The sequence below is a fragment of the Cibotium barometz genome, chromosome 2 (genome assembly GCF_041138505.1).
Source record: "Cibotium barometz isolate CiBa-2024 chromosome 2, ASM4113850v1, whole genome shotgun sequence".
Taxonomy (NCBI): Eukaryota; Viridiplantae; Streptophyta; class Polypodiopsida; order Cyatheales; family Cibotiaceae; genus Cibotium; species Cibotium barometz.
In genome coordinates, this window is record NC_141047.1 from 5,754,451 (window position 1) to 5,780,925 (window position 26,475).

At 43.2% G+C, this 26,475-nt stretch overlaps 1 protein-coding gene across 2 annotated transcripts; it reads right to left on the reverse strand.

The window, feature by feature from the left end:
- Positions 1–1,211: 1,211 nt before the first annotated feature.
- Positions 1,212–25,030, reverse strand: LOC147640572 (formyltetrahydrofolate deformylase 1, mitochondrial-like). Of its 2 annotated transcripts, none has more exons than XM_086813029.1 (8): positions 24,679–25,030; positions 24,469–24,590; positions 23,411–23,536; positions 23,238–23,311; positions 23,007–23,166; positions 1,931–2,029; positions 1,738–1,824; positions 1,212–1,497 (listed from the first exon to the last, which is right to left on the reverse strand). In XM_086813029.1, the coding sequence occupies exons 1-8, from the start codon at positions 24,920–24,922 to the stop codon at positions 1,348–1,350; spliced, it is 1,062 nt and encodes a 353-aa protein (XP_086669155.1). In that variant the 5' UTR covers positions 24,923–25,030; the 3' UTR covers positions 1,212–1,347. The 2 variants fall into 2 exon arrangements, with proteins under 2 accessions (XP_086669155.1, XP_086669159.1); XM_086813033.1 differs by having other exon boundaries at positions 23,411–23,561; positions 24,679–24,980.
- Between the last annotated feature and the right edge of the window lie 1,445 nt (positions 25,031–26,475).

Genomic DNA, 26,475 nt, shown 5'->3' on the forward strand with positions numbered 1-26,475 from the left:
GGCTCACGGTCAACCCTATTTGACTTTTTGCTTTTTCTTGCTTTTTGACCAAGAATGGTACTTTTCCTTAATCAAACCTTATGGACCCTGTCCCCATGTCTTCTTCCACCTGTTTCGTGTCTAGGCAAGGGTTTCATCATGTGAAATAGAGCTAGGAGGGCCAAATACTTACAACCCCACAGCCCCATTGGAGCACCTCGTTTTTATTTCTTCCGGTACTGCTGAAAACTGGGTGGCAGATCCAGTTGCACAAGATAAACAACATATAAAAAGCAGCTGCTCATTGGACGGCCCACAGGATTTCCCATTTCTTTCTCTCAAACTTTTGGAGAAGGCTTTGGGACAGTTTTCGACCAAGGAAAATTTTACTCTTCCTGTGGCCACACAGAAGTCTTGCAGTGGGCACTTGGCTCGCCATCGTCGGATGCCTTGCTCCCTGTGACCAGGGCGGTGATCCCTACAATATGCAAAGACATTGCCTTTGGAATTGCACAAAGGCCCTGGTGGTACGCCTCTTCGCTCCAGACCCTCAACCTTTCAAGTTGTCACCTGGGAAACCACATAGCAAGTCCAACACTCCTCTACAAGGAGAATGGTGAGGGTCTCGGGCTTTCTCACTCACTTTCAGACCACCACCATTACAGCCACCGCTGTCGCAATGGCACCCTGGACCTTCCAAACAGACATCGACCAACGGTGGGGGCAGCATCGCTGGCTATCTGATGGTCGGCCTGATGTAGTGAAGCCATTGAGGGTACAGTCACCCCACTGGTGCAGACCATCCAATCATCTGGACAACCCTCACCAATGTCTGGAGCGCTTGATGGGTGACTCAGAGAGCATGCAGCAGAAGAAAGACTGCTGTTTGATAACTAAAGTAAGCAAAGAGAGATTGTTTATTGATAAATGGAAATGATGGGTTTCAAGGAGAAGATATGCAATTTATATACAGTCATGAGATCATATACAACAATATGAGTGGCAAAGAAGCCCTGAACAATTCACTCCATCAATCAAAAACAATAGTTCTGTTACCAACATAGCGAATTGTCCTTAGCTCACAGTAATATTTGATGGTCTTAGCCAGGCATGCTTTCTCCAAATACTCTCATCTGGACAAGCCACACCACACCCTCCGGGACATCTGGAGTGCTTGACGGGTGATTCAGAGAGCATGCAGCAGAAGAAAGACTGTTGTCTGATAGCTAAAGTAAACAAAGAAAGACTGTTTATTGATAAATGGAAATGATGAGTTTCAAGGAGAAGATATGCAATTTATACAGAGTCATGAGATCCTGAGATATACAATGATATGAGTGGCAAAGAAGCCCTAAACAATTCACTCCATCAATCAAAAACAATAGTTCTGTTACCACCATAGTGAATTATCCTTAGCTCACAGTAGTATTTGATGGCCTTAACTAGGCATGCTTTCTCCAAATACTCAGACTTCATTGCAAAACTAGTAAGGGAGTCTCTATGAGATACCCTTTCCACCTGCAAAACATTCTGTACGTCCTCAGGGCATGTATCGTCCTCAGGGCATGTATCAATAGGACATCATCACACAGAGAAATTAATAAAGCCCCTAGAAAAACTTCCATCGACAGGATATGATCACACACAAATTAATGGATCCAATAGAAAGACAGATACTTGTTGCTTTATATGGCATTTCAACTTCATACAGAACAGAAAAACAGAAAACTTCAAACAACATTTCAAGAGCGCTTGTACCATTTGCTCAATAATGGGTCCACTATCCAGTTCTTCTGTCACAAAGTGACTTGTTGCACCAATCAGCTTTACTCCAGCGTCGTAAGCCTGTGTTATAAGCAAACGCTCACACATTCACTTGAAAGAAGTACAAAAGAATGAACCAAAGATGTAACCATGTGTGTAACAGAAGCAAGAAGATTTCTGTTATCACCTGCTTATAGGGATTCGCACCCTTGAATGAAGGCAGAAGACCATGATGAATATTGATGATATTTTTTCCATAGGCTTTCAAAAACTCTGGTGATAAGATCTGGACAAATCATGATGACAACCTAGCTCTTTACTTTGCAACCAAAAAAACTAGAGCTTCAATAGAGTGCCTTTCCAAAAAAATGACTATCAAATGCGCTTCACATCACCAAGGCCACAATTCACACACAAATTTCTGAAAACTCTACACAAATGTCTTTTACCCCCTCTGCCTAATTGATGCAGCCCTCACCATTGTTCATTGTCTTCTTCCCCACATCTTTTAAGTTCAGTGGGGAATTGTAGAGCCTGGACTTTAACATACCCAGCCTGCTAGTCAGCAAAATGCATTTAAGTGTGAACATTAGGCCAAATGCCAGGGTGGGCTGCCAAGAGACCAGCCATGCAGCCTGTAGGCTACACATAGTATGACTTCAACATTGGCATTTGTCAAGTGTGAAAAATGCTAAACCGGATGCTGGGCTGCCAAGAGACCAGTCATTCCATAGGAAGAAGACGTGTTCACACCACTGTAGACAGCTGAACAGCAACACAGCCTCGAGGGATGCCAGGCAACCAAACAAAGCCAGTCCCTGCCAGCAATGGATGCGCAAGCTCGGCGCCGGATGCAACAACCAACCTGGTCACCCTGCAACAACGAGACTAACACTGACTGAACCTGGTCCACCAACTGAAAGCTATTGGGCCTACAATGAGAGCTATTTGACAGTCCTCACTTTGCAGAATGTTCACACCATCCACATCTGGTGTTCATCAAGAATGTAAACATAAAACCAGATGCCAGGGTGTGCTGCCAAGAGACCAGCCATGCAGGCTGACTGACCCTGGTCCACCAACTGAGAGCTATTCAACACTCCTCGTTTCGCAGAATGTTCACACCATCCACATCTAGTTTGTCTGTGTACGACACACTCCAACAACGAGTTAGAGTAACCACCGGTTTATCTATGTACAATAGATTTCATGTCCAACTGCTCTAAAAGCTTGCTGGGCCACCACCAACCACAGTGCAAGAGCAAGATCAGAAAAAGTTGGTAGACAACAAGGAAGGTCTCATCCCTATGCAGAGCATGGGTCCAGAAAGAAAGTCGGGACTCACGTAATACTGAGTTAATTGAGGAGATTCTTGACGTCATCCATGATGTACTAGATGCTTGTACTTGGCCTATTTAAGAGGCATTCACCTAATGGAAGAACACAACTCATTCTCCTCCCATTATGCTGTGATTATGTTAATCATTATACTTATCATATGTGCTTAACCTAATCATCTTGATTTAGCCCTAATGTCTCACCATTATGCATAACCATGAGCTTTCTTGATGCATATGAGCCACCATGATACCCAAGAATTGGTTAAGCTTTCTGGCATCATTAAGTAGTATGCTTGATTAAGCTAATTAGCATTTAATCGTTTTATTAGCCAGACTCAGAGGCACATTACAGATTTCTTTAGTCCAGCCATCACTGCGCCAGATGGACCACAGCAGCAGCAGGACATGGATACCACCCACACCAGGGATACACTGATTGATCGTGCGATTGAGCTTGGGTGGTCCAGACGCCCACGACTACGGAGGGGGGCATCCCAGCATAGACGGAGGTTGCAGCGGCAGATTCGGATTATTCTTGCGAGGCATGCGGGACACCCAGTCAGGGTGCTGACCACAGAGGATATTGAGGAGATCCGCCAGTGTCCGATGCGGCACATATTATGAGATGGAGGCACCTCCATAGTGTACCCCTCCGTCCCACATGATATTGTATCCCCTCACTATATTCCACTCACCTCCATAGCGTACCCCCCCCCCCCCCCCTCGCTATATTCCAGTTCCAGTTTCATTTTCTAGGTGCCAGTAGTATCATCTTTATTTTTCATTTTCTGGGTTTTTTTATCCAGACATTGTATCAGATCCACCATGATGTAACTTTTGGTCTCATAGGTCATTATGGCCTTTTGAAGACGTTAATATAACATTTCATTTCATTTTCATTTCTCTCTCTCTCTCTCTCTCTCTCTCTCTCTCAAAGCTACTTGCAGTGTAGCATTGATTCCATTCTCCACAGAGCATCATTGGCCAAGCTATCTAGTGGAGGTGCTTCGCAACTCACAGGTGCACGCGCAGCCTAGAGGAATTGAAGAAAATCGCAATCAGTCGGGAGCTGCTTCAACAGTTGCCTGCTAATTTGGGGGAAAAGTAGATCTACAGCAGCCCGCGCTGTCATCTCCTAATTTCTCAGAGTCCTGGAGGTTCCTTGAGGTGCTCTACAACGTGGTGGTGTGGATTTTCACAATGAAAGGCCCCAACATGGAGATCCAGAACTATGCAAGGTCTACAAACCTCTCTTGGTAATACAGTGTTTAATCCATGCTTTATTTGCTTAATGCCAAATTAATGGGTTCAAACCAGAGCTAATTCACTGCTCCTCAAAGATCTAAGAGCACTTGAGCCCATTCAAAGCACAACCCTTCAAAATCAATGCTCTAAGATGCTCTATTTTCTGCATACCTTAACAGTGAATTATGCTCACTCAAATCCACCCTTTTCGGGAGGATCGTGGCCCTTGGGGGTTACTCTTTTTTGGCGGGGCTCTCCACTTTGGGAGGAGTCGGGCTCCAGCACGCTTTCTCTCTCTCTCTCTAGGCAAAACCGGCGGGCTGGACTGCAGGTAGCACTGGACAGCGAGCAGGTTCTCTCTTTTTTTTTTCATGAAATGGTGTTTTATATTATATGTAAAATGTACATCAGCCACATGGCTCACACAGAACCTATGGCCCCAAACAAAACCCCCACAAAAGATCCTCTAAAGGATCATGACCATGCAAACCTGTACACTAATAAGAAAGCCTCCTAGCCAAATAAGCATCCCAGGTAAAAGCATCAAAGATGAGCCAGCCGAGCCGCCGTAGACCATAATGAAATAACATCTGCATCCAGTAGCTGAGCTGAGAGAAGAGAAGAAAACTGCCAAAGCAACAAACCACCGATACGTAGAATGTGCCCATGTATTCCAGACAAGGAATCAAAAATGAACCCATTCCGTGTAGTCCAAATATGCCAAAGTCTTCTCCATCTAAGGAAATGGAATATCACAAGGTGACTGTCTGAAGTAATGACTTGAGGACAAATCCCAAATATCCACTGATGAGCCGAAACAGTAGACCTCTCTACTGCCTCCCAAACGCAAGAGACAAAAGACCAAATCTGACGGGTCAGTGCATGTCATGCAGAAGAAGCAAGAGGCCATTGTAATTTTACGACGGCTCAGCTGATCCCGTGTAGGTAACCCTCCCACCAACATCCTCCAAATGAAAACCTTACCTTGGTAAGGGAGTTTACACTGCCAACCACGCATAAGAGTTTTCTGCCACCATGATTTAGACTTGTGCAATCCCCACACCTTATTGGCCTTGGCTGAAACCCAATCTTTCTCTGATACAAGCTTATGATAGACCTGGTTAGCTGAGAGTGATATTAAGTCACCAGATTTACATAGTGCCCAATCAAGCCAAGGCTGATCTGTAGATGGCCGAGGCAATGGAGTAAAAGGCTCAACTGCATGCATGATGTCAACCCATAGTGGCTGAAATGTCCGAGGAACCCTGAAGTGCTGCCGAATACGACGAAACGAATATGGCCTGTCACGACCAGGTGTCACAGCATCTCGGATTCTAACCAAGCCTAGCCTGACCATGCGGTTGAGTCGTATGCGTGAAGCATCTCTGTCTGGCCAAACAATGACACGCGACTCCACAAATGTTTCGAACTGCAAAGAGTTCAAAAGTAGTCTTTCATGACCAGGATCCCACCGAGCCAACAGTAGAACTTCATGCCAAGAAAGGAGAATATGCGATAAAATGTGTGATGAGCGAATACGGACAGGATGAGCCGCATTCACAATGTCCCACCATGAAGCCTGCACACATGTCCGCCCATGTGACAATCCCTCCAACTCAATCAAGTCACAAGCCATGAATACCCAAGGCTGCTCCTGCAAACACATATCCTGAAAAAGCGCCCACCTACGCGCCACCATATGCAAGCGGACATCCAGTAAAGCAGTCCCACCCATTCTTTTGGGCGTCGTAATGTGATTCCAAGCTATCCATGTTTGACCCATAATATTTCCTTGCCTCTTCCACAGCATAAACCGAATGGGAGCAACCAAACGGATGAGAGATTTGTGCGTCCAAGGTAGCAAAGGCAAAAAATAGGAAATCATGCTAAGCATAATAACCTGAGCTACCTTAACCCTCACATGCATAGGCCACCCTTGAGCTTTCCAATACACAAATTTATCGGAGATCTGAGTAGAAATCCAAGCAAGAAGCGCTTGGGGGTCCACATCCACACCCACCGGATATCCAAGATGACGAACAATGTCTCTTGTATGCACCACACGGCCTTGCCACCCTAATGCCTCAAGATCAAATTCCGTGCATACAATGAGGGCTGATTTTGTTGAATTTATTTTCAGCCCAGAAGCCAATGCAAAATTATTCCAAGCTTCCATTGCTCGATCTATATTGGCTTTTTCGGCCCTGAGAAACATAAAAGTGTCATCCGCAAGGGCTTGAGCAACCAATTGCTTGCCATGAGGGAGATGCAAACCAACCACTTCACCATGCGATGCCATAGCATCTAGGCGAGATAACATAGGATGAGTGGCAATGGCAAAGAAAAGAGGGCTAAGAGGACAGCCCTGTCGGAGAGAACGGGTGAGAGAAATACCATCCGAAAGTCCTCCATTGAGCATAATCCGCGTGATAGAGCCAGAGCCAAGTAAATGCACCAAATTAGCCATTTTGGGACCAAAGCCCATGGCTGTCATTAACTGAGAAAGGAAAGACCAGCTGACATAATCAAAAGCTTTTTCAAGATCCAGCTGCACCATCACAATCTCTTGCTTCTTTGCCTTGGCATAATCCACTCCAATTTGAACATTAAGAATATTATGCAAAATATTCCTGCCATGCACAAATCCATATTGATATGGATGAATAAGAGTAGGAAGCACCTTCTGCAAGCGATTGGCAAAAATCTTTGTAAAGATTTTATACATAATACCCATAAGTGAGATCGGGCGCCATTGAGCCAAAGAAGTAGAAGAAGGGACTTTGGGCAACAAACGAAGTATGCCGAACTTCCAATCAGCAGGCATATATCCCTCATCCCAAACCCTTTGACAAATAAGCGTCAAAGGCTCTGCAAGCTGATCAGCATATTTTCGGAAAAACTCATTTGTCAAACCATCCCAACCAGGGCTCTTTCCCATGGGAAGTTTGGAGAGAACAGCTTCCACTTCTCCTTGAGTAACAAGAGCATCAAGCTGAACCGCCACATCAGGGTCAACATGATATCGTACTTCAGCAAACAATGACTCCCTTGCAGCCAGGACAGCCGGTGAGACATCCTCTCGAGGGGCAAGCAAATCTTCATAAAACCTGATGCAATGCTGAATAACCTCAGAAGGTTGAGTAACAAGGTTGCCTTTGGCATCCATCAGCCTAACAATATTCTCACGCATATGTTTTTGATGCAACTTATCATAGAAGCGATGAGATTGACAGTTAGCATCCCGCAAAGCATCAAGACGTGCAAGTAGTTTAAAGCGAACATATTGTGCTTCCTGCATCCTAGATAGCTCCTTTTTCAGCCATTCTATGGCATCCGCAACTTCAGCATCCATAGAGTCAGTAAACATGAACGCCTGCAAGCCCTTTAAAAGCGACTCAAGAAGAGCCACATGCTGTTTTTGTATAGAGGCATTAGCAAGACCATAATGCCGTGCTAATTTCCGAGTGTTGGTAAGGAACACTGGCCAAGCATGATAATCAGCCATGGATACTCTTGTGGAGAAATGTCGTATCAACTGACGCATATAAACATCAAAAACTTCATGCTCCAAAAAAGTGTGATTTAAGCGCAAAGGCAACCGTCCCAACAAGCCTTTATATGCATCCACAAGATGATAGACCATTTCAAACACAAGCGGCCAATGATCTGACAAAACCTGTTGCTGATCAACCATCATAGTAAGAACCTCTAGCAAAAAGAGATCTTGATGTAAAATATACATCCTATCCAGTCTAGCATAAGTGCCCCGAAACTGTTGTGAGGCATAAGTGTAACCCCTTTCATCTGAATGCAACCAAGACCACATGTCTTGTTTTGGCGACCTTGCTGCAAAAGCTTCCCACGCCTTTCTCTCCGGGCCATCCATTACAGAATGAGGCGACGTGGCTTGCTCCCTGGAGACACACATATTAAAGTCTCCCATCACAAAGCCAGGATGCGAGATTGAAAGAGCACACAAGTCATTCCACAGCAAACGGCGTACACGAGCATTATTTGGAGCATACACCCCTAACAACCATAAAGGCGTATCATCCCAAACAATCTGTATCACTAGAAATCTTCATGAACATCTTGAATCACAAGAGAAGGCTGAAACTGCGAACGAACAGTAAACATAACACCTGATTGCGAAGCAGGATGTCCGCTGTAGAAAACATGAAACCCCTTATATACATAGGCTTTGCCAGCCAACTTATGCTGCTTATGTTCAACTGCACACAAAACATCCCAACCATGACAAAAAGTTGTACGCCAAAGCCTGAACTGCTTTTGGCGCGAAGAAATACCCTTTACATTCCATTGTACAATTTTCATAAGCCTTCCCCAAAAAGGAATCAACAAGGCCGTGTACTAGGCCCAGGACAATCTACCAAATCACGAACCTTTTGAAGCATTGCATTTTTAGACATGGTATTTGTGATCTCAGACTGCCCTTGGAGTTCCCGAGCACGTGTCAAAGGGTAATGACCATCCCATGGCGAGATGACCTCACCCTTCGAACCAAACACAAGAGGCAATTGTTGTTGTGCTTCTTTTGTTAGGCGACTTCTAATAGGATAGCGTTCTACTCTATCCACCCCAAGAGCCCTGTACCCTGAGAAAGTTGGCCTCCCGGCCTCTCAATCCTGGTCTGTTGCTGGGCACCTGAACCCAAAGGGTGACGAGCATATGTATGTAAGGGCCCCTGATGAGTACGCAAAGGCCCCCGCCAAACAGCATCTGAGAAATCCCTCCGCGGGGCAACAAATCGTGTCTTTTTACCACGTACTTCCACCCATGGCTGCTCAACCTCATTCTGAACATCCACATGTACATCCATGTGTTGGGCATCATGTCAAGGAGCATCATGCTCATCTTCCACGGGCAACTCCCCATCAAGGATATCCTTGGTAGCAACAACTTGTTCTTTCTTAGGACATTCGGAGACAAAGTGGCCCATCTCACCACATTTGAAACAGTGGCCAGCAAATGTATCCCACCTCAATTCATACATTAAAGGTTGCAGCCCAGCCATATTGACACGCAAATGTGTCGGCCTAGGTCTCCCAGTATTCCACAACATGCATAGACGATTTCGGTTTCTAGATGTCATTCGAGGCACCACCAAGACATCACCGATACCTCCCATGAGACCTGGTAAAACACGCCAAAACATTGGTGGGAATTGTTTCACTTCAACCCAAACAGGGCAAGCCTGGCGCAACATATCTTGGTACTCTGCCATAGGCTTCCACGGAACCACATGAACCAACTACCTATCCAAAAAAAAGTGGCACCTGCTCCAAGACTGCCCTACGGGCTTCCGAAGTGCGAAAAAGTATTTCATAAAAGCCTCTCGGACCATCGTAAATCTCCTCAAGTGCCTCAGGCGACACCAAGCGGCCCAGCCATGCTCTAAGACGAGGCAACAATGGAATACGCCCAGTAAAGAAAAAGATAGCAGCACGATCATGAAAATCTGCTAGCTGTTGTAGCAACAAAGGAGTCTCCATGCATGCATCAGCCACACCACTATTATCTACTGTAGCCATTTGCACGCTATTTGCCTTCACATATTCTTGCAGAAGCTCACCAGTGATCTGCAGCAAACGTGCAAACTCCGAAGAAGGTGCCTGAGAACTTTCCTCTGCATTCTCTCCAACATTCACCAGAGTATAGCTTGCATCAACATCAAGCCTTTGACGTTTTTGTTGCTCCGAGGCATCTGAAGCATAACCCACATCCTTCTCGATCATCTCCTCAATAAGATCCATGTTAAGGCTATTGGCAGCCATGTCACCAACAGCAGCAGCCGGGTCATCCAAATCCATGTACAAAAGCAAAGAAAACTCGTTCTCTCAAACCCAAATTCAGCACCTGCTCTGCAGTGCTGGCTGGAAACTCTTCTGTACCTGCAGTACCTGCTGAAACCCTACTATACCTGCAGTACTGGCTGGAAACTCTTCTGTACCACCTGCTGAAGCCCTACTGTACCTGCAAGTCACCTGCTAGAAACCCTACTGTACCTACAGTACTGGCAGCTGGAAACTTTATGCTTTCAAAATTATTGAGAATTATCCAGTAATAGCAGCGGAGCTATGGCAAAAATTTAAAAAATTAGCACATAAATCATTTTCATTTATAATATGAAAAGAGGACTTCCTACCATATTCTAGGATTAATCATCCTAGACTAATTGAATAATTCTCATCATAACCATGGAAAATTTGATTTTAATGTTTATGCACACATAGTTATTTAGAAAAAGAGAAATTTCTAGTAATTCATTTTTATGTTAAACATTAAAATTTGATTTTAATGTTTATGCACACATAGTTATTTAGAAAAAGAGAAATTTCTAGTAATTCATTTTTATGTTAAAAGAGAAGTCCCCATGACAATGGAAATCCATGTATTCCAATGAATTAAGAGAAAAGTTAGAATAGACCCGATCATAATCTTCCTCATTGAGAGAGAGATTTTTCACTCTTGTGGATGCTTTGTCTTCTACTGTTGTGATACCATTATATAGCCAAGTTCTACACCCACTATTGGGCACTGATGACGTTAGTGGGGATGTCGTAGTATCTAGTCTATACTATGCATAACGGAGTTGATGGTTTATTTTCTTGTGGATGACTACTTATAAATTGCACTTTCTTATAAGGTGAATTCAAGCATATTCCTCGATTCATCTAGGTATATGGCTGGGCTTCCATCTCCCAGCCATTGCTCCCCCTAAAAACCCAACCGGAGGAGATATCTATGACAAGGTGCCACCACACTCTATACATGGCTCTTCGACTTCCCATGCTTTTGTATATGGAATAATCCACTTCTTCCAATCTTGCGACAACCCGAGAGCAGCTACACAAATTGCCACCTCCAACACCCTCCTTCAATTCGAGCACCCCGATCAACAGAGGTTAGGACCGCCCAGGACCACACGCCGAGCTCTGATACCATGTCAAAGTCAAGTAGCAATAGCACGCACACCACCCTAGCAACGGCGATGGCTCAGCTCCCGTCTCCCAGCCATTGCTCCCCCAAAAACCCGACCGGAGGAGATATCCATGACATGGTGCAACAAACCCTAAATATGGCTCTTCAACTTCCCATGCTTTTGCGTATGAAATAATCCACCACTTCTAGTCATGCGACAATCCGAGAGTAGCTACACGAATTGCCACCTCCAACATTCTCCAATTTAATGTTCTGCCTTTCCTCTTACCTTTGAACTTTAAGAGCATGGCTTTGTCTCATAAGTGCAATGTCAACTTGCTCTTTTGTGTGGCGGTCTTCATCTATGAGGACTGCAACCATCCATCATAGGCCATTTCTCAGGCCACTCTTAGTACAGTTAGGGTTTCAGAAAATTTTGAAACCCCTTCCATACTAGATAGAAGAATTGTCTTTATGTCATCTTCATAAATGTTTACTTTTCAGCTAGCAAGTTGTTAAAGAATAGAGCCTATGTTGCTCAAATATTCTCCTAGGATATTACTCTCATTCATTTTCATATTAAAGAACTTTTACTTGAGAATTATCTTTGAATTGCTAATCTTGTTGCTACATCATCAATGCCATGTCACTACCACCACGTCATCACTACCATGTGGCAGTGCCACATGTTACCTGCATTGTTCGACCCTGCCCACCGTCGGCTATTATCTGATGTCTGGCTCTATCCTGCATACTCGTAAGTGTGTCACATTCTCCCCTACTTGCATTGCAGTTGTCCTCAGTTGCACGGTGTCCATATAAAGTGCCCTTCCATAAAAGGAAAACATCCAAGCAAAGCTCATCCAAGATACCCAAGATCCCGAACACTGCGAGACTACTTTGCGTCCATTGCAAAGGCTCACATTCCGTCCTCACCACCGCATCAGCACGAAGTCATACCGATGATCAACTTCCGCCTCATTGAGCACTCTATCTCTCCAGCCGTCCATGAAAAAACACTGCACCCTCTGAGTATCCTTTGGTAGCCCAAGAGAAGAACATTCTAGAGAACAGCCGAGCAAAACTCCACTATCCAAACTCTAGCCACTAATGCATCGCCTTAGATGGAGGACAAGAACTGCTTACACCGTCTCTAATGTACCCTGAAGGAAGAAAGTAGAACCAAGAACCTCAGTCAGTAGGGTCTCCAAGAAATCTGTGTACTATGAAGATAAACCAACTGACATATCCTCCCATGACGAAGACAAATCTCATGACATGTCCTCCTGGAGTGCCTTCATGACATCAGACACTAAAGATACTCCACCCAATGCAAACGGCAAGTGACAAGAGTCCTCCTAAAGGACCTCAAAAACTAAAGAGAGGCTACTGAAGCCAAAGATTCTCCACTGAGTGCAAACGGCAACTGTGAACTCTCCCTCATAGACTTGGCTGAAAACTTACTCAATCCGTACCTATGGCTTGATGCAATGAAGCACCCTAGGTGTGTGCTCCACCTGAGAAATGAAAAAAACTAAGACACGTACACATGCATCTCCTTCACACTCATGTACTGAAGAAGCCTCCTCCTCAGACTGCTCCTCCAGTTCTAAAGAAGCTGCCTCCTCGGATTGCTCCTCCAAGGTCTTCAAACAATCCTTTCCAATCTGCTCGGTGGAGTCACAGTAAAAGCATTGACCAACAGCCATCTTGGCGCGATGCTTTTCAAGGATGAGGCGAGTCACCAAGGCTCCCCCACTTGCCTTGTCCTCACCATCCTCGACCCTAGACTGGCTACCCTTGTCTTTGCCTTTTTGTTGCCCCTGTTGTTCAGTCCCAGACTTGGACCTCTCCCGCGTCTCAAGGATTGTAGCAAGATGGACCGCATCTAAAAGATCACAAGGCTGATGTGCATGAACATTTGCATGCAAAGATAGTTTCAAACCATCCACAAATTGCTAAACCTACTCCGACCACCGGACGGTCCTAGAAGCGAGATAGTCGGTTATCCATTCGCCATGTTTCTGCATAAAACGCTCCCATTGTTTCTTCAATTCATGCTCATAATCTACGGGAATAAATTGCTTCAAGATCACTTTGCGGCAGTCATCCCAACAAGTCAAGGAGTGGTGCCTAAGATGGTCTTCCTGCCACAAGAAAGTGACACCTGTCAAAGCCATATGCACAACATGGAGCTAAAAAATATTTGAACCACCTCGTTAGAGCCATCTCGCGGGTCCAAATGGTGACGACTTCTCCGTCCATCTTCCCGTTGAACTTGGGAGGCTTTAGAAGCTTTATGAATTGAGCTTATTCCTCATGAAGCATTGATACCACTGAAACTCGCTGAGGTTGCGTAACAAGCTTATCGCTGCTAAATCACATTAATCCACTTTTAACCATGGCTGAAAATTGAAGTAAACTTGTGAACTTTCAGCCAACAATACTTGAGCCAAATAGATGGAAGAATAAATGAGAGAGAGAGAGGGAGAGAGAGAGAGAGAGAGAGAGAGAGAGAGATGACACAGCATAGACCCGGAACGGCCACGCCCCGTCACAAGAATATGAATTATTCCTCCAAAATTTTACAAGTGTATAGGCTGATTTGAATCAGCATGGTACCGCGATCAAACAAGATAGAAAACAAAGCCTTTGGAATCTCCTAGTTTGTATGTAGTGGCCTACCACACACACACAAATGTTGAAGAAACTCACCCGTCTGTGTGCCACCCCAATGGCCTACCAATGGGTCACACAACCGGTTATCTTCTCTTGTGGCAAGGATGCTCACAAGAGTGAAGTCCTTTGATGAATCAGCAAGCTCTTCTTCAACTCTTCAAAGCCTCTTCTTGAGTAGCACCTCCGTCTTCACATGATAGCTTTCTCTCTTGAAAAATGGTTCTCTACACTTGGTAGAGAAGAAGCTAGTCTTCTTGCCTTCCTGCTCTCAAAAATGCACAAGTTTACATAAACTCTCCTCTTCCAAAATGAAGGGAATCACCTCCTTTTATAGGTGAATTCCTTTCTAAAAAGCTTTCTTAGTTTAAAATAGAAAAGATTAAAAATGTTAGGTTGCATGGGAAACTTTTACACATGTTTTAGTTTGCATGGGAAACTTTTACACCTGTTTAGTTTTGCATGGGAAACTTTCCTTTGTCAAAAAATAGAAAGAGTTAGTTCTCTCTCCCTCTTTGAAAAATAGAAAGAGATGCTTGTAACTCAAGTTCTAAAACGAATTTGCATGTGCAACTGAAGAGACAGTTGCTGAGATGGCTTGGGCGAGTCGCCACGTCACCTCAAAAAAAAATTATTTATTTATTTTATTTTATTTTTAATTCTAGGGGGGTTTTCGACCACCGTGATTCCGATTCCAGCCTCTGTTTTCCCAAAAGATGAAGGGAAAGGCCTCAAAATCGACCTCCAACTTAAAAGGTACATATCTAGTAAAACTATCAAAATTGAAAGTAGTTTAAGTAAGAAACATACGTAACCTCCGGCAAAATACAAGTCGCTAGATCAGCAACCAGCATTATGCACCACTTCGATGCTTTAAGATGAATGCCTAAATGTTCAAGCATTCTCAAAATCAACATCCAATGCAAGATCTTCAAACAGCTTATTGTACATGTGCCTAAGGTGAGTACCATCCGTTCCATACACTTGCATCCATCTATACGCTCTCCCATAATGGTAAAGAGTACATAGTCCATCATGCTTATGAAGCATGTCTAATATACTTTCCCACTTCAATATTATGCTCTCTTATTTCGGAATAGAAGCATGTCCAATCATGATTCCTTGGAATTTTTAACTTCAAAATTCTTGATACAAAATTCCCTGTAAGCTGATTAGGGTTTTGGATTGGGAATTTCTCACAAATACAGGCAGGTGACATACCTCCCCTCTATATTGCAATTGTCCTCAATTGAAAGGCATCCAGATAAGGATTTAATACATGTGGATAATCTTCACGGTATTCTTGATCCATCCACTGAGCATCAAGGAGTGGATAGTTCTTGAACTTTACCAGGAATTTCCTGATAATCTTTTCTTTAGGTACTTTCCTGTCTTTATGATATACAACCTGTTCAAGCTGTAATACCTCTATAGTCTCTTCATGTACTTCAGGTGGATCTTCCATCACTGGAGTAGAAGGTACCTCTCCATGATATGGCTTTAACAAGCTTACATGAAAAGCGTTATGAATTTGCCAATGAGAAGGCAACTCAAGACGAACAGCCACATCATTAATCATTTGTTTGATCTTGAATGGTCCATAATACCTGTTAGAGAGTCTGATGAATAGACTCTCCTTTCCCTTCTTCTTCTTCTTCAAACGTGCCTTCTCAAACTTGAGAAGGACCCACTCATTCTCCTTATAGTCAGTCTTTCCGCATAGGCTCCGCACAAGTGGAGCAATCGGCTACCACGTGTGGATAGCCTATTGCCCACCAAAAGATATTGATGTGTGAAGACTGAGTAGACTGGGAAGCCTTAGTTAGGCTCTTTGGCAATGTTTGCCATATATATATATTCCAGTTGGAATCCACTGGCTATGTTGCCAGGTAAATGTAGTGACCTGCATGTAAACCGTTAAACAGAGAAGGAAAAGAGTATTCTTGAAGGTAGACTACCTATAACTAGCCCACCAAAGGCACTATGGCTATGAGCCAAGCTCCAACCTCTATGCTTGTCAGCAGCTTTCTTCTGCTTGGCTTGAGATCTCTCTATGGCTTAATGCACTTGAGTGAGCATCTGGTCCAAGTCTTGTACAAATTCATCAGCTGCAAATATCTTCTCTTTGGTTTGCATTATGGGCAGTAAGTGCGGCCTTCCATAAACTACTTCAAAAGGGCGCTTTTCCTGTAGAAGAATGAACAGTGTTGTTGTATGCAAACTCCACAAGAGGCAAATACTTCTCCCAAGTTGCTTTCTTTTCAGCACAAAAGCACTTTAGAAGATCTAAAATCTGTAAGTTGACATTTTCACTTTGTCCATCTGTTTGGGGGTGATAAGAAGAAGAAAAATCAAGCTTAGTTCCCACATTCTCAAAGAGGGCTCTCCAAAATAAACTGGTAGTCCTCGGATCTCTGTCTCCCACTATGGACTTTGGAAGCCTATGATATTTGAAGATTTGAGCCAAAGAAGTAATGGCCATCTGTTCGGCTCCAATTGCTTTCTTTACTGGAATGAAGTGAGCCATTTTATTGAACCTCTCCACAATTGTCCATATGGCATCATTCCCTTTGGGAGTTTTTGGAAATCCTGTAATGAAGTGCATGGCAATGCTTTCCCATGGTTTGCTTGGAATAGGCAAGGGCTGTAGTAGGCCTTGCAACTTACCTCGATCAAACTTCACCTTTTGGCATGTGATACATTCACGAACAAATGCCTCAATGTCCTTCCTCATAGAAGGCCAATAGAAATATCTTTCTATCATCTGTGTGGTAGGGAGAATTCCCCTATGACCAGCAAATGGAGGGGCATGGCATTCCTCCATAACTCTTTTCCTTAAATCTTTCACTATGCATAGTTGATCCTTCATCATTAAGAAACCTTCCCTTAGGAAGAAAGGCATCCTAATGTTTCCTTCTTGTAAACAGTGCCATATTTGAGAAAAATCAGCATCTGTAGCATATAAATCACGCATTACTATGAAGTCGGTGTGGTAGCCAATAGTGATGACACCAACTTCAGGTCTCTTGGATAAAGCATCAGCAACCAAGTTGTTTTTACCCTTCATGCTCTCCAATGTAAAGTGAAAACATGGACAAGAAATTTGCCCATCTCATCTGCATAGGTGACAGCTTCTTCTGGGTAAGAATGTACTTTAGACTTTGGTGATCAGTCTTGACCACAAAAGTAGTACCCAAGAGATAATGCTTCCAGATGGTCAAAGCATGAACCACTGCAAGCAATTCCCTTTGATAGGTGGAGTAGTTCTTTTCAGCTTCATGCAACTTCCGGCTTTCATAGGCAACCGGTCTGCCTTCCTGCATTAAGACAACACCAATGCCTACATCGGAAACATCACAATGTATTACAAAATCTTTATTTAAATCTGGTAGATGCAAAACAATATTTTTGCTGGCCTCTTCTTTCAATCTTTTGAAGGCAGCCTCCTCTCTTTGAGTCCACTTGAAAATAGCCCTCTTTTTGCACAAGTCATGCAATGGTGTAGCAATGTGTGCAAAGTAGCGCACATACTGCCGGTAGTAGGAGCAAAGTCCAAGAAAGCTTCTCACTTCATGGACATCCTTCGGAGTTGGCCATTGTGGAGTTGGCCACTCCACAATGGCCTTGACTTTGGCTGGATTCATCATTCGCACACCTGCTCGGAGAATGTGCCCTAAGAACTTGATTTCTTGCAAAAAGAACTCACTCTTCTTTGGATTTATATACAACTTTTGTGTTCTGAGTTCTTGAAATACTATAGCTAAATGCTTCTTGTGTTCCTCTTCATTTTGTGAAAAGACAATAATGTCATCAAAGAAACTTCCACAAAATTTTGTGTTTACTGAAAATCTGACCCATCATTCGGTTGAAGGTCACCGGAGCATTAGTCAGACCAAAAGACATGACCAAGAACTCATAGAGACCAAAGGTGGTGCGGAATGCAGTCTTTGAGATGTCCTCCGGTGCAATCCGAACTTGATGATACCCACTTTTCAGATCAATGCAGCTAAAGATTGAAGCTCCGCTGAGTGTGTCCAAGATATCATCGATTCTTGGAATAGGGTATCTATTCTTCACAGTGACCTTGTTTAGGGCTTGGTAATCCACACACATGCGGAAAGAGCCATCCTTCTTTTGTACCAGCAAGACTGGCAAGCAGTAGGGAGAGTAGCTAGGTCAGATCAAGCCCTTCTCCAGCAGTTCATTTACTTGTCTCATGATCTCCTCCCATTGTGAAGCACTCACTCGATAAGGAGCTTGATTCAGAGTCGAGCTTCCTGGAATGAGATCTATCTTGTGGTCTTCAGGTCTTTCAAGTGGGAGTTCACTTGGAAGAGACTCACTGAAACAATCTTTGAATTGTTGCACAAAATTCATATGCTCAACATTTACATCATTTTCAGATTTACTTTCTTGTGCAAAAACCAAATAACTGCAAATGGAACTTTTCATTGCTTTCGTAATCTGGACATGACTAACAAGAGGAATGAAGTTTCCCCGAACTCCTCCTTCTAATGCAATATTCTTTTTTTTATGAGTAATCTTGATTTTATCTTCATCTGGACCGTACACAGGTACAGCTTTGACCTTGCGCATCCAAGACATTCCCAACATTACATCACCCCCTTGAGTAGGGCCTATGAGAAAATCCACATGATCCAAGTAGTTTCCTGTGTGAATCCTCAAAGGATCCTTCACAGGGACAACTTATGCTTGTTGACCAAAAAGTGTGTCAGCAATAGTGGGTATACCTTTGTCTTTCTCCATTAGGCTAATGGATCTGGCCACCTCTTCAGAGATGAAGTTATGAGTAGACCCAGAGTCAATCATGGTTCAAGACTAATCCAATGCAATTCTCCTAAGGCATCACATTCAACCACAGAAGGTTTTAATAAAACTAGAATAATCAACACTGGTCCTTTGCTAACATAAAGTTTCAATGCTTTCAAAGGATTTTATGAACTTTTGCACATTATCTCCTTGCTGATCCAATTTATCCCATTCTATGCAAACCTTCTTCTTGAAGTCAGTGGGCAAAAACTAAGTTCTAAACATCTCCTTGAACTCCTCCCCAGTTTTTGGATTGAGATTCCTGGTAACAAGTGTTAGATAGCAATTACTAGCAACTTCTTTAAGATGTATAGCTACCTGATGGAGTTTAGATTCTTCTAAGAAGTTCCGGTTCTTGAAAGCCAAATCAAACTCCCAGATGAAGGCTAAGATCTTTGAGATGTCACGGTCCTTCCCATCAAAGTATGGCAATTTCACACTTCGATCTCCCAGCTTGTAGGTCTCTTTCTTCTCTTTCTCCTTGGTATCTTGAGCGCCTGCCTTTTTCACCATCATGGGCGACTCTGTTGGTGATATATTAGAGGAAGCTATGATGTAGGGCTCCAAGAAAACAGCTTGCCCAAATGGATCGGAACCAATGATTCCCTTCTCATAGAGGTATTCCTTTGCAAGCAGCATAGGATCACCTAAATCTGATGTCTTCACATAATCTTCAAAATGAGATACCTTGGAATGGTTGATGGCCTTTTTTGACACCACCGCTTGCACATCTCGATCGATCACAGGTCCTCCATTTCTTTGATTCGGGCCTCGGCGAAGGAGCGCCTCCTCACCATGGGCATGAGAATTACGCCGTATTTCTTCATTTTGGCCAAAGGATCTTGAAGTTCGTGGAGAATCACCACTTTGCCTTGTTTCCCTGTCAGCACCTCCTTCTTGAAGAAGAGACTTCCATTGACCCACTAAGATGAGCTAGCGATCTTGATCTCTCTGTGTGGGTTGACGTCTTCTTCTTTAGCAGCAAAAGGCTTGTTCCCAAGAATTGTCTTCAATCACCAACAAGGTAGGGAAGATAACACCGCTTTGATACCACTGAAACTCGCTGAGGTTGCGTAACAAGCTTATCACTCCTAAATCACATTAATCCACTTTTAACCATGGCTGAAAATTGAAGTAAAACTTGTGAACTTTCAGCCAACAATACTTGAGCCAAATAGATGGAAGAATAAATGAGAGAGAGTGAGAGAGACGACAGAGCATAGACCCGGAACGGCCAAGCCCCTTCACAGGAATATAAACTATTCCTCTAGAATTTTACAAGTGTATGGGCTGATTTAAATTAGCATGGTACCGCAATCAAACAAGATAGAAAACAAAGCCTTTGGAATCTCCTAGTTTGTATGTGGTGGCCTACCACACACACACAAGTGTTGGAGAAACTCACCCGTCTGTGTGCCACCCCAATGGCCTACCAATGGGTCACACAACCGGTTATCTTCTCTTGTGGCAAGGATGCTCACAAAAGTGAAGTCCTTTGATGATGAAAATCAGCAAGCTCTTCTTCAACTCTTCAGAGCCTCTTCTTGAGTAGCACCTCCGTCTTCACATGATAGCCTTCTCTCTTGAAAAATGGTTCTCTACACTTGGTAGAGAAAAAGCTAGTCTTCTTGCCTTCCTGCTCTCAAAAATGCACAAGTTTACATGAACTCTCCTCTTCCAAAATGAAGGGAATCACCTCCTTTTATAGGTGAATTCCTCTCTAAGAAGCTTTCTTAGTTTAAAATAGAAAAAGATTACACATGTTAGGTTGCATGGGAAACTTTTACACATGTTTTAGTTTGCATGGGAAACTTTTACACCGGTTTAGTTTTGCATGGGAAACTTTCCTTTGTCAACAAATAGAAAGAGTTAGTTCTCTTTCCCTCTTTGGAAAATAGAAAGAGATGCTTATAACTCAAGTTCTAAAACGAATTTGCATGTGCAACTGAAGAGACAATTGCTGAGATGGCCTGGGCGAGTCCCCCCGTCACCTCAAAAAAAAAAATATTTATTTATTTTTTTTTAAAAAAATCCGGGGAGATTTTCAACCGCTCTGATTCCAATTCCAACATTTGTTTTCCCAAAAGATGCAGGGAAAGGCCTCAAAATCGACCTCTAACTTGAAAGGTACATATCTTGTAAAACTATCAAAATTGAAAGTAGTTTAAGTAAGAAACATACTTAACCTCCTGCAAAATACAAGTCGCTAGATCAGCAACCAGCATTATGCACCAGTTCGATGCTTTAAGATGAATGCCTAAATGTTCAAGCATTCTCAAAATCAACATCCAATGCAAGATCTTCAAACAGCTTATTGTGCATGTGCCTAAGGTGAGTACCATCCGTTCCATACACTTGTATCCATCTATACGCTCTTCCATAATGGTAAGAGTGCATAGTCCATCATGCTTATGAAGCATGTCCAATCATACTTCCCCACTTCAATATTATGCTCTCTTATTTCGGAATAGAAGCATGTCTAATCATGGTTCCTTGGAATTATTAACTTCAAAATTCTTGATAACAAAATTCCTTGTAAGCTGATTAGGGTTTTGGATTGGGGATTTCTCACAAATACAGGCGGGTGACACATGGAGAAAGAACACGGTAAACCAGTAGTCCCCCAACGTTGAACCGGTGAAGGCGAGCGGGATCTGTCTAGGGAATTCAGTGGAGAGAGAATCCATGAAGGAGACCATCAATGATGCGAATGACATCTCTCCTGTCGAGCATGTGCAGTATAGAATGATGACTGCCGAACTCTGAGCGACGCTAATTCAACACATAGGGCTTGCATCCAAAGGAGTGAAAAATCCTCCTCCAGAAAGTTTTGCCACTTCGTCCTCGGAATCGTTCGTCACTTTCTTCGTAGCACAGGTACTTGTAGATTCCAGATCTCGTATACTAGGTGCTTGAGGTGCCGACTCCATCTAGTAGAGACGGCAGATATAGCCTCCATTTCAGCCGCATGTGTGTCCATGGATGGTTATGCTAAGAAGCAAATGAGTGAGTTGTGAATCCATGACAAATATCAAGTAATCAAGGACCGAGTAGGGGATTTCAGCCTTGCGCGATGAGGTAAGGGTTTGGTGGGGTAGGGAAGCACAATATACCCCAATTAACCCAAGTGCAATGAAGAGAACCCAATATTCACTTTTCCCAAACCCAAACTTGTGTACTCTTGGAATCTAAGTGCTCTACCCTATCCAGGCAGTCAACACACATGGGTGCCATGAAAGAAAAGGAATTTGCAAGTTCCCTAGGCTCTTATACCAACTATAGAACACTTGTACCTATGTGCTAGGGTTTTCCACAGATAGAAAGGAGTATGACGGAATCACACATGCAGCACACACAAGATTCCTAAACTATTGCTCTGTATAATGTACAAGAAAGAAGTGCTACAACTCAAATTCAAGTACAAGAGGTGGCTGAGGATGAAGACGTCAAATCTTGGCTCTATGACCTATTGTACACTCCTGGCTAGCACTTTGCATATAGAGAACCGCATTGTGAAATCCAACTCTGAAGAAAGCAAGTGAATATGATACCCACGTATATATATGCACCCATAGCTTTGAAAGCAAGAAGCTTTTAGAGACACAAATGAGGTATCCTACATAAGAAAATTCTGGTTGTTATCCATGCGATGAAAATTTGGAGACACTATTTGTATGGGTCTCGATTTGTAGTGTGGATCGACCACCGCTCGTTGAAGTATATTTGTGATCAACTTGACCTGAAGGATCGGAAGGCCAGATGGGTTGATCTCATGCAGGAGTTCAACTTTGAGATCTCTTACAGTAAGGGGGCATCCAAGCGGGTTGCTGATGCCCTTAGTAGAATCCTCGAGGTCAACGCTGTCTCTTTTGCTTAGATAACAACTGACTATCTCTCAAAGGACATTACCAACATGATTCCCATTTTGATCGAATTTGGTAATTGCTCTAGGCCAGTTGCAGCCCACGAGATCCAAGTGTTTCGGACAATGGAGGCCTATGACAGAGACCATTACTTATTCACTCATGTATTACCCAAAAAAAAAAACTGAAGACATTGTGATTGATAAACCATGTTATCACATCTGAAAAAAGCATGACAATAAGCAGTATCTCTCAAGCTTTTGGCTTGTGCAACATTTAGGCCAACCAAGTGAATCCAGCCTTCTTGCTTTGTATTCTTTACAAAAATCCCATTCACATTCAAAAATTCAATGCACGGGAACACTACCTGCATGTAGTGAGCCAACACTAAGAAATCTGCCTCGGCAACCAGACTCAATATTTCCTTTTCGTGCCTATTCTCCTTGTTTGCAGGAACATAGTGGTAAGGTATGTTGTGCCGAGCTAGAAAGCGAATGACATGTGTGTTTTCTTCTCGCATATGGTTACTGCAAAAGAAAATATAACTCTTTTAGAATTCTGGCTGGGTAGTACAAACCCGTCGGAAAATGGAACTTACCTTATAATGCAGATTATTTGTACCGGAACCTTCCCCTCTTGCCATAGATGCAATAAGTCAACTAGGCAATGGTCCTACACTTCAGGAGGCAATATATTCCAATCAATAAAAAAACATTCGAGCTGAAGTCCTCTGTCTAACTTTGGTAAAAACTGTCACCTAAAGCCATTCACCTTCCAAGAGACAAGCACAGCTATCTTCAGAGGTGGGTCTCTCTCCAAAACTCTAACAACTGAATGTTTAGCCTTGAAAGCAAGCTTCAATCTCAAAAAATCTTCATCCATGACATTCCGTGACCACTGCAAAGGATCAAAGACAAACTCACTGGCATACATGTCAGAAGGCCCCCAATATCAAGCTTTAAAATTCATTGCATTTCAGTTTTTGACTAGGAAAATCTCTTCACTGTACGCCATTGTAGCACAATTAAACCTATATCAATAATATAATCTCTTTTTGTATACTTCAATCCCTAGAGAGCTGCCCTTCTTTACTAGGCAGAAAAGGAGCAGAGGTTTCAAAAGATTGAAAATCGCCCAATATAGTATCCTTCTTTGTCGGGTACAAGGCAAGAACCCAGTGCTAAATTAGTAGTACGCTCAGCAGGAGGACCTACAGTTCAGATCTGAATCGGGATCAGAATCAAACCTGACAAGAACGTATATCTTAGTTGGTCATACAAAGTAGGATTAGTTGCTAGGTTTTCCCAGTCAAATATTTATGGCTTTTGTTTGATGTGATTTAAATTAATTGTAATGGAAATCGCTGATGTGTTCCATTGTAATTGAATCTTCAACCTATTTGCGTTTCATGTATATATCTAACTTTATGTAGGAAGTAATGTGCAGCATGTCAGCTCCTTCATCCCAACTCGGTGTTTAGGATAAACTTATGAAAGCCCAACTCTACGCAGAAGATGTAGGACACCTTGTAAACACTAGTGCATATAAGCTTAAAAGAGATACACAGAGGGAGCGAGAGATGAGATGAGATAAGTCTTGCCGCATCTCTGCCAAACCAGTGGCCACACCTCAGTGCCCAATCACCCACCCGTAAGGAGCGAAGCACACCCCCACACTCACACACACACACACACACACACACTCACTCACACACACACACACACACACACACACACACACAAAAACCTGAAACTTACGACGTGCCTAACATCGTGCTTTTTTCTTCTCTTGTTTTTATAGGCGGGAGGGGAAGGGGAACGGGAAATTACGTTCTTGCGAAGAAGGCCGGCTGTTTGACGACGTCGAAATTGACATACACGTCGAAATCGAGAATGCTGGCTCCGCGGCTGGCGATACATTCTGTAATTTTCGCTGTGATCCCCACCTGATCCTGCCAAAAGAGCCCCTCGCTTCAGGTACAAAAAACTGACAGGCATTGGAAAAGCCACTAGAAGCGCAGTGCAGAGCACAGAGGATACCGGACACTCGAAGGCATGGACGCCATGAACGAGGTGCTCGTGACGCTGCCTGCGAGCAAGAGGGCGAGGCTGTCCAGCTCGGGAGGAGGAGCAACAGCAGGAGAGGACCTTGGTGCTGGTGCCACGGTGGTGCGGAGGCATGATTCTGGCGATAATGGCGCGCGAGGCCCCTAGCCTCTGCATGACTTCGAAGACCTTCGCCTTCGGAGTGTAGACTCGAGTTCTCTCGCTTTACCTTTCCCATGGTGCACTCTGGAGCTCCATCATCTCCAACATAGCCATTGCCTTTTTTACATTGTTGCCCTTTCTTAACCTCTATGAGCGGATTATGAAGATCCGTGTGTGTGGTGGAAATTCTTGATCACGCTTTGATACACATTGAACTAAAGCAAATGTAATTTGAGTGTTTTGTGGCTTGTTTTTTTGCAAAAGGGCTTGCAAAAAACAAAAACAAGAGGGCTTCTAGGCCTTTGCTGAGTTGTTCAACCTCCTAGTGGTGGAAAAGCTACTCAAATCACATTCCCTCACTATTGTCATTTTCGAGTTCAAAGATGTATCCCAGAGGGGAGAGAGGTTTGCAACTTGTGCCAGAGCTAAAGTATAAAAGTTGGTATCCACTATTTCACAACATGTTTTTTCCTAGACAACTAGACGATGTAGCCACGTGTTTTAAGATGTCCATAACTGGTCATGAAAGTGGGGTAGGATGAGACTTGGTGAGGATCTTATTGAGCACATGGCAGCACATGTTTATGATCCCTTGTTTCTGTGAGCTTTTGAACATTGCAACGCATGACACACCATTAAGTCGATCAAACAATTCATCAATGCATGGCGTTGGGTATTTATTCTTAATCGTAATCTGATTAAGAGCATGGTAGTCTATGCACATCCACATAGACCCATCTTTATGTTTTACCAAAAGAATGGGTGATGCCCATGGTGAGAGCTTGGTCTTATGAACCCTTTCTTCACGTACTCGGCTAACTGTCGTTCCATCTCCTATGCTTTAGAGTGGCTAATTTTGTAATCAAGCTTGCTTATAGGTTTTGAACCAAGGAGCACCTCAATGCTATGGTCAATATCCCTAGATGGTGGAACACCATATGGCAAATCATTGGGAAAAAAATCCTTGCTTGCACTTGTTTCATCTATAGAAACAACACTATCAACATATGTTTCATCTACGAAATCAAAATTATGTAAGAGGGTATAAAGATATACACTTGTTTCATCTACGGAAACAACACTACCAACATATGTTTCATCTACGGAAACAAAATTATGTAAGAGGGTACAAAGATATACCTCATGCTGATCCTGTAGCCTCACTAATCTCCCCTCATGCATGAACTCTAGGGTATTATCCTAGTAGCTATGAATAGTTTTGGTCTTTATCTTTAAATGATCCATTAAGGGGACTCTGATCTTCACATAGTCCTTGACATACAATGGTAAAACCCTGATAAGCCTATAAAAATTTGCAATTCTTCTAGGTTCTTGGCTCCGGCCATTTATGGATTCCACCTTTCCAGGGTCCATCTGGGTTTCTTTTGCGAATATAATATGACCCAAATATTAATTTTCCTTAGCAAAAAATGTGCATTTACTTTCCTTCGCAAATAAATTATTTTTCCTAGCAATTCGAACGCCAAGCACAAATGTTGTAAGTGTTCCTTTTTGGACGTACTATAAACCAATGTGTCGTCTAGGAAAACTACTACAAATTTTCCTAAGTATGGACGTAACACATTGTCCATCAGCATCATAAATGTCGCTCACACATTCGTCAAGCCA

Excerpts from the sequence above, each read along its gene's own strand:
- LOC147640572 (XM_086813029.1), bottom strand. The coding sequence starts at position 24,922 with ATGGGAAAGGTAAAGCGAGAGAACTCGAGTCTACACTCCGAAGGCGAA. Across the intron at positions 24,591-24,678 it reads TCCATGCCTTCGAGTGTCCG|GATCAGGTGGGGATCACAGC; the intron begins GTATCCTCTGTG and ends CTCTTTTGGCAG. Across the intron at positions 23,312-23,410 it reads CTGTGCTTGTCTCTTGGAAG|GACCATTGCCTAGTTGACTT; the intron begins GTGAATGGCTTT and ends CCTGAAGTGTAG.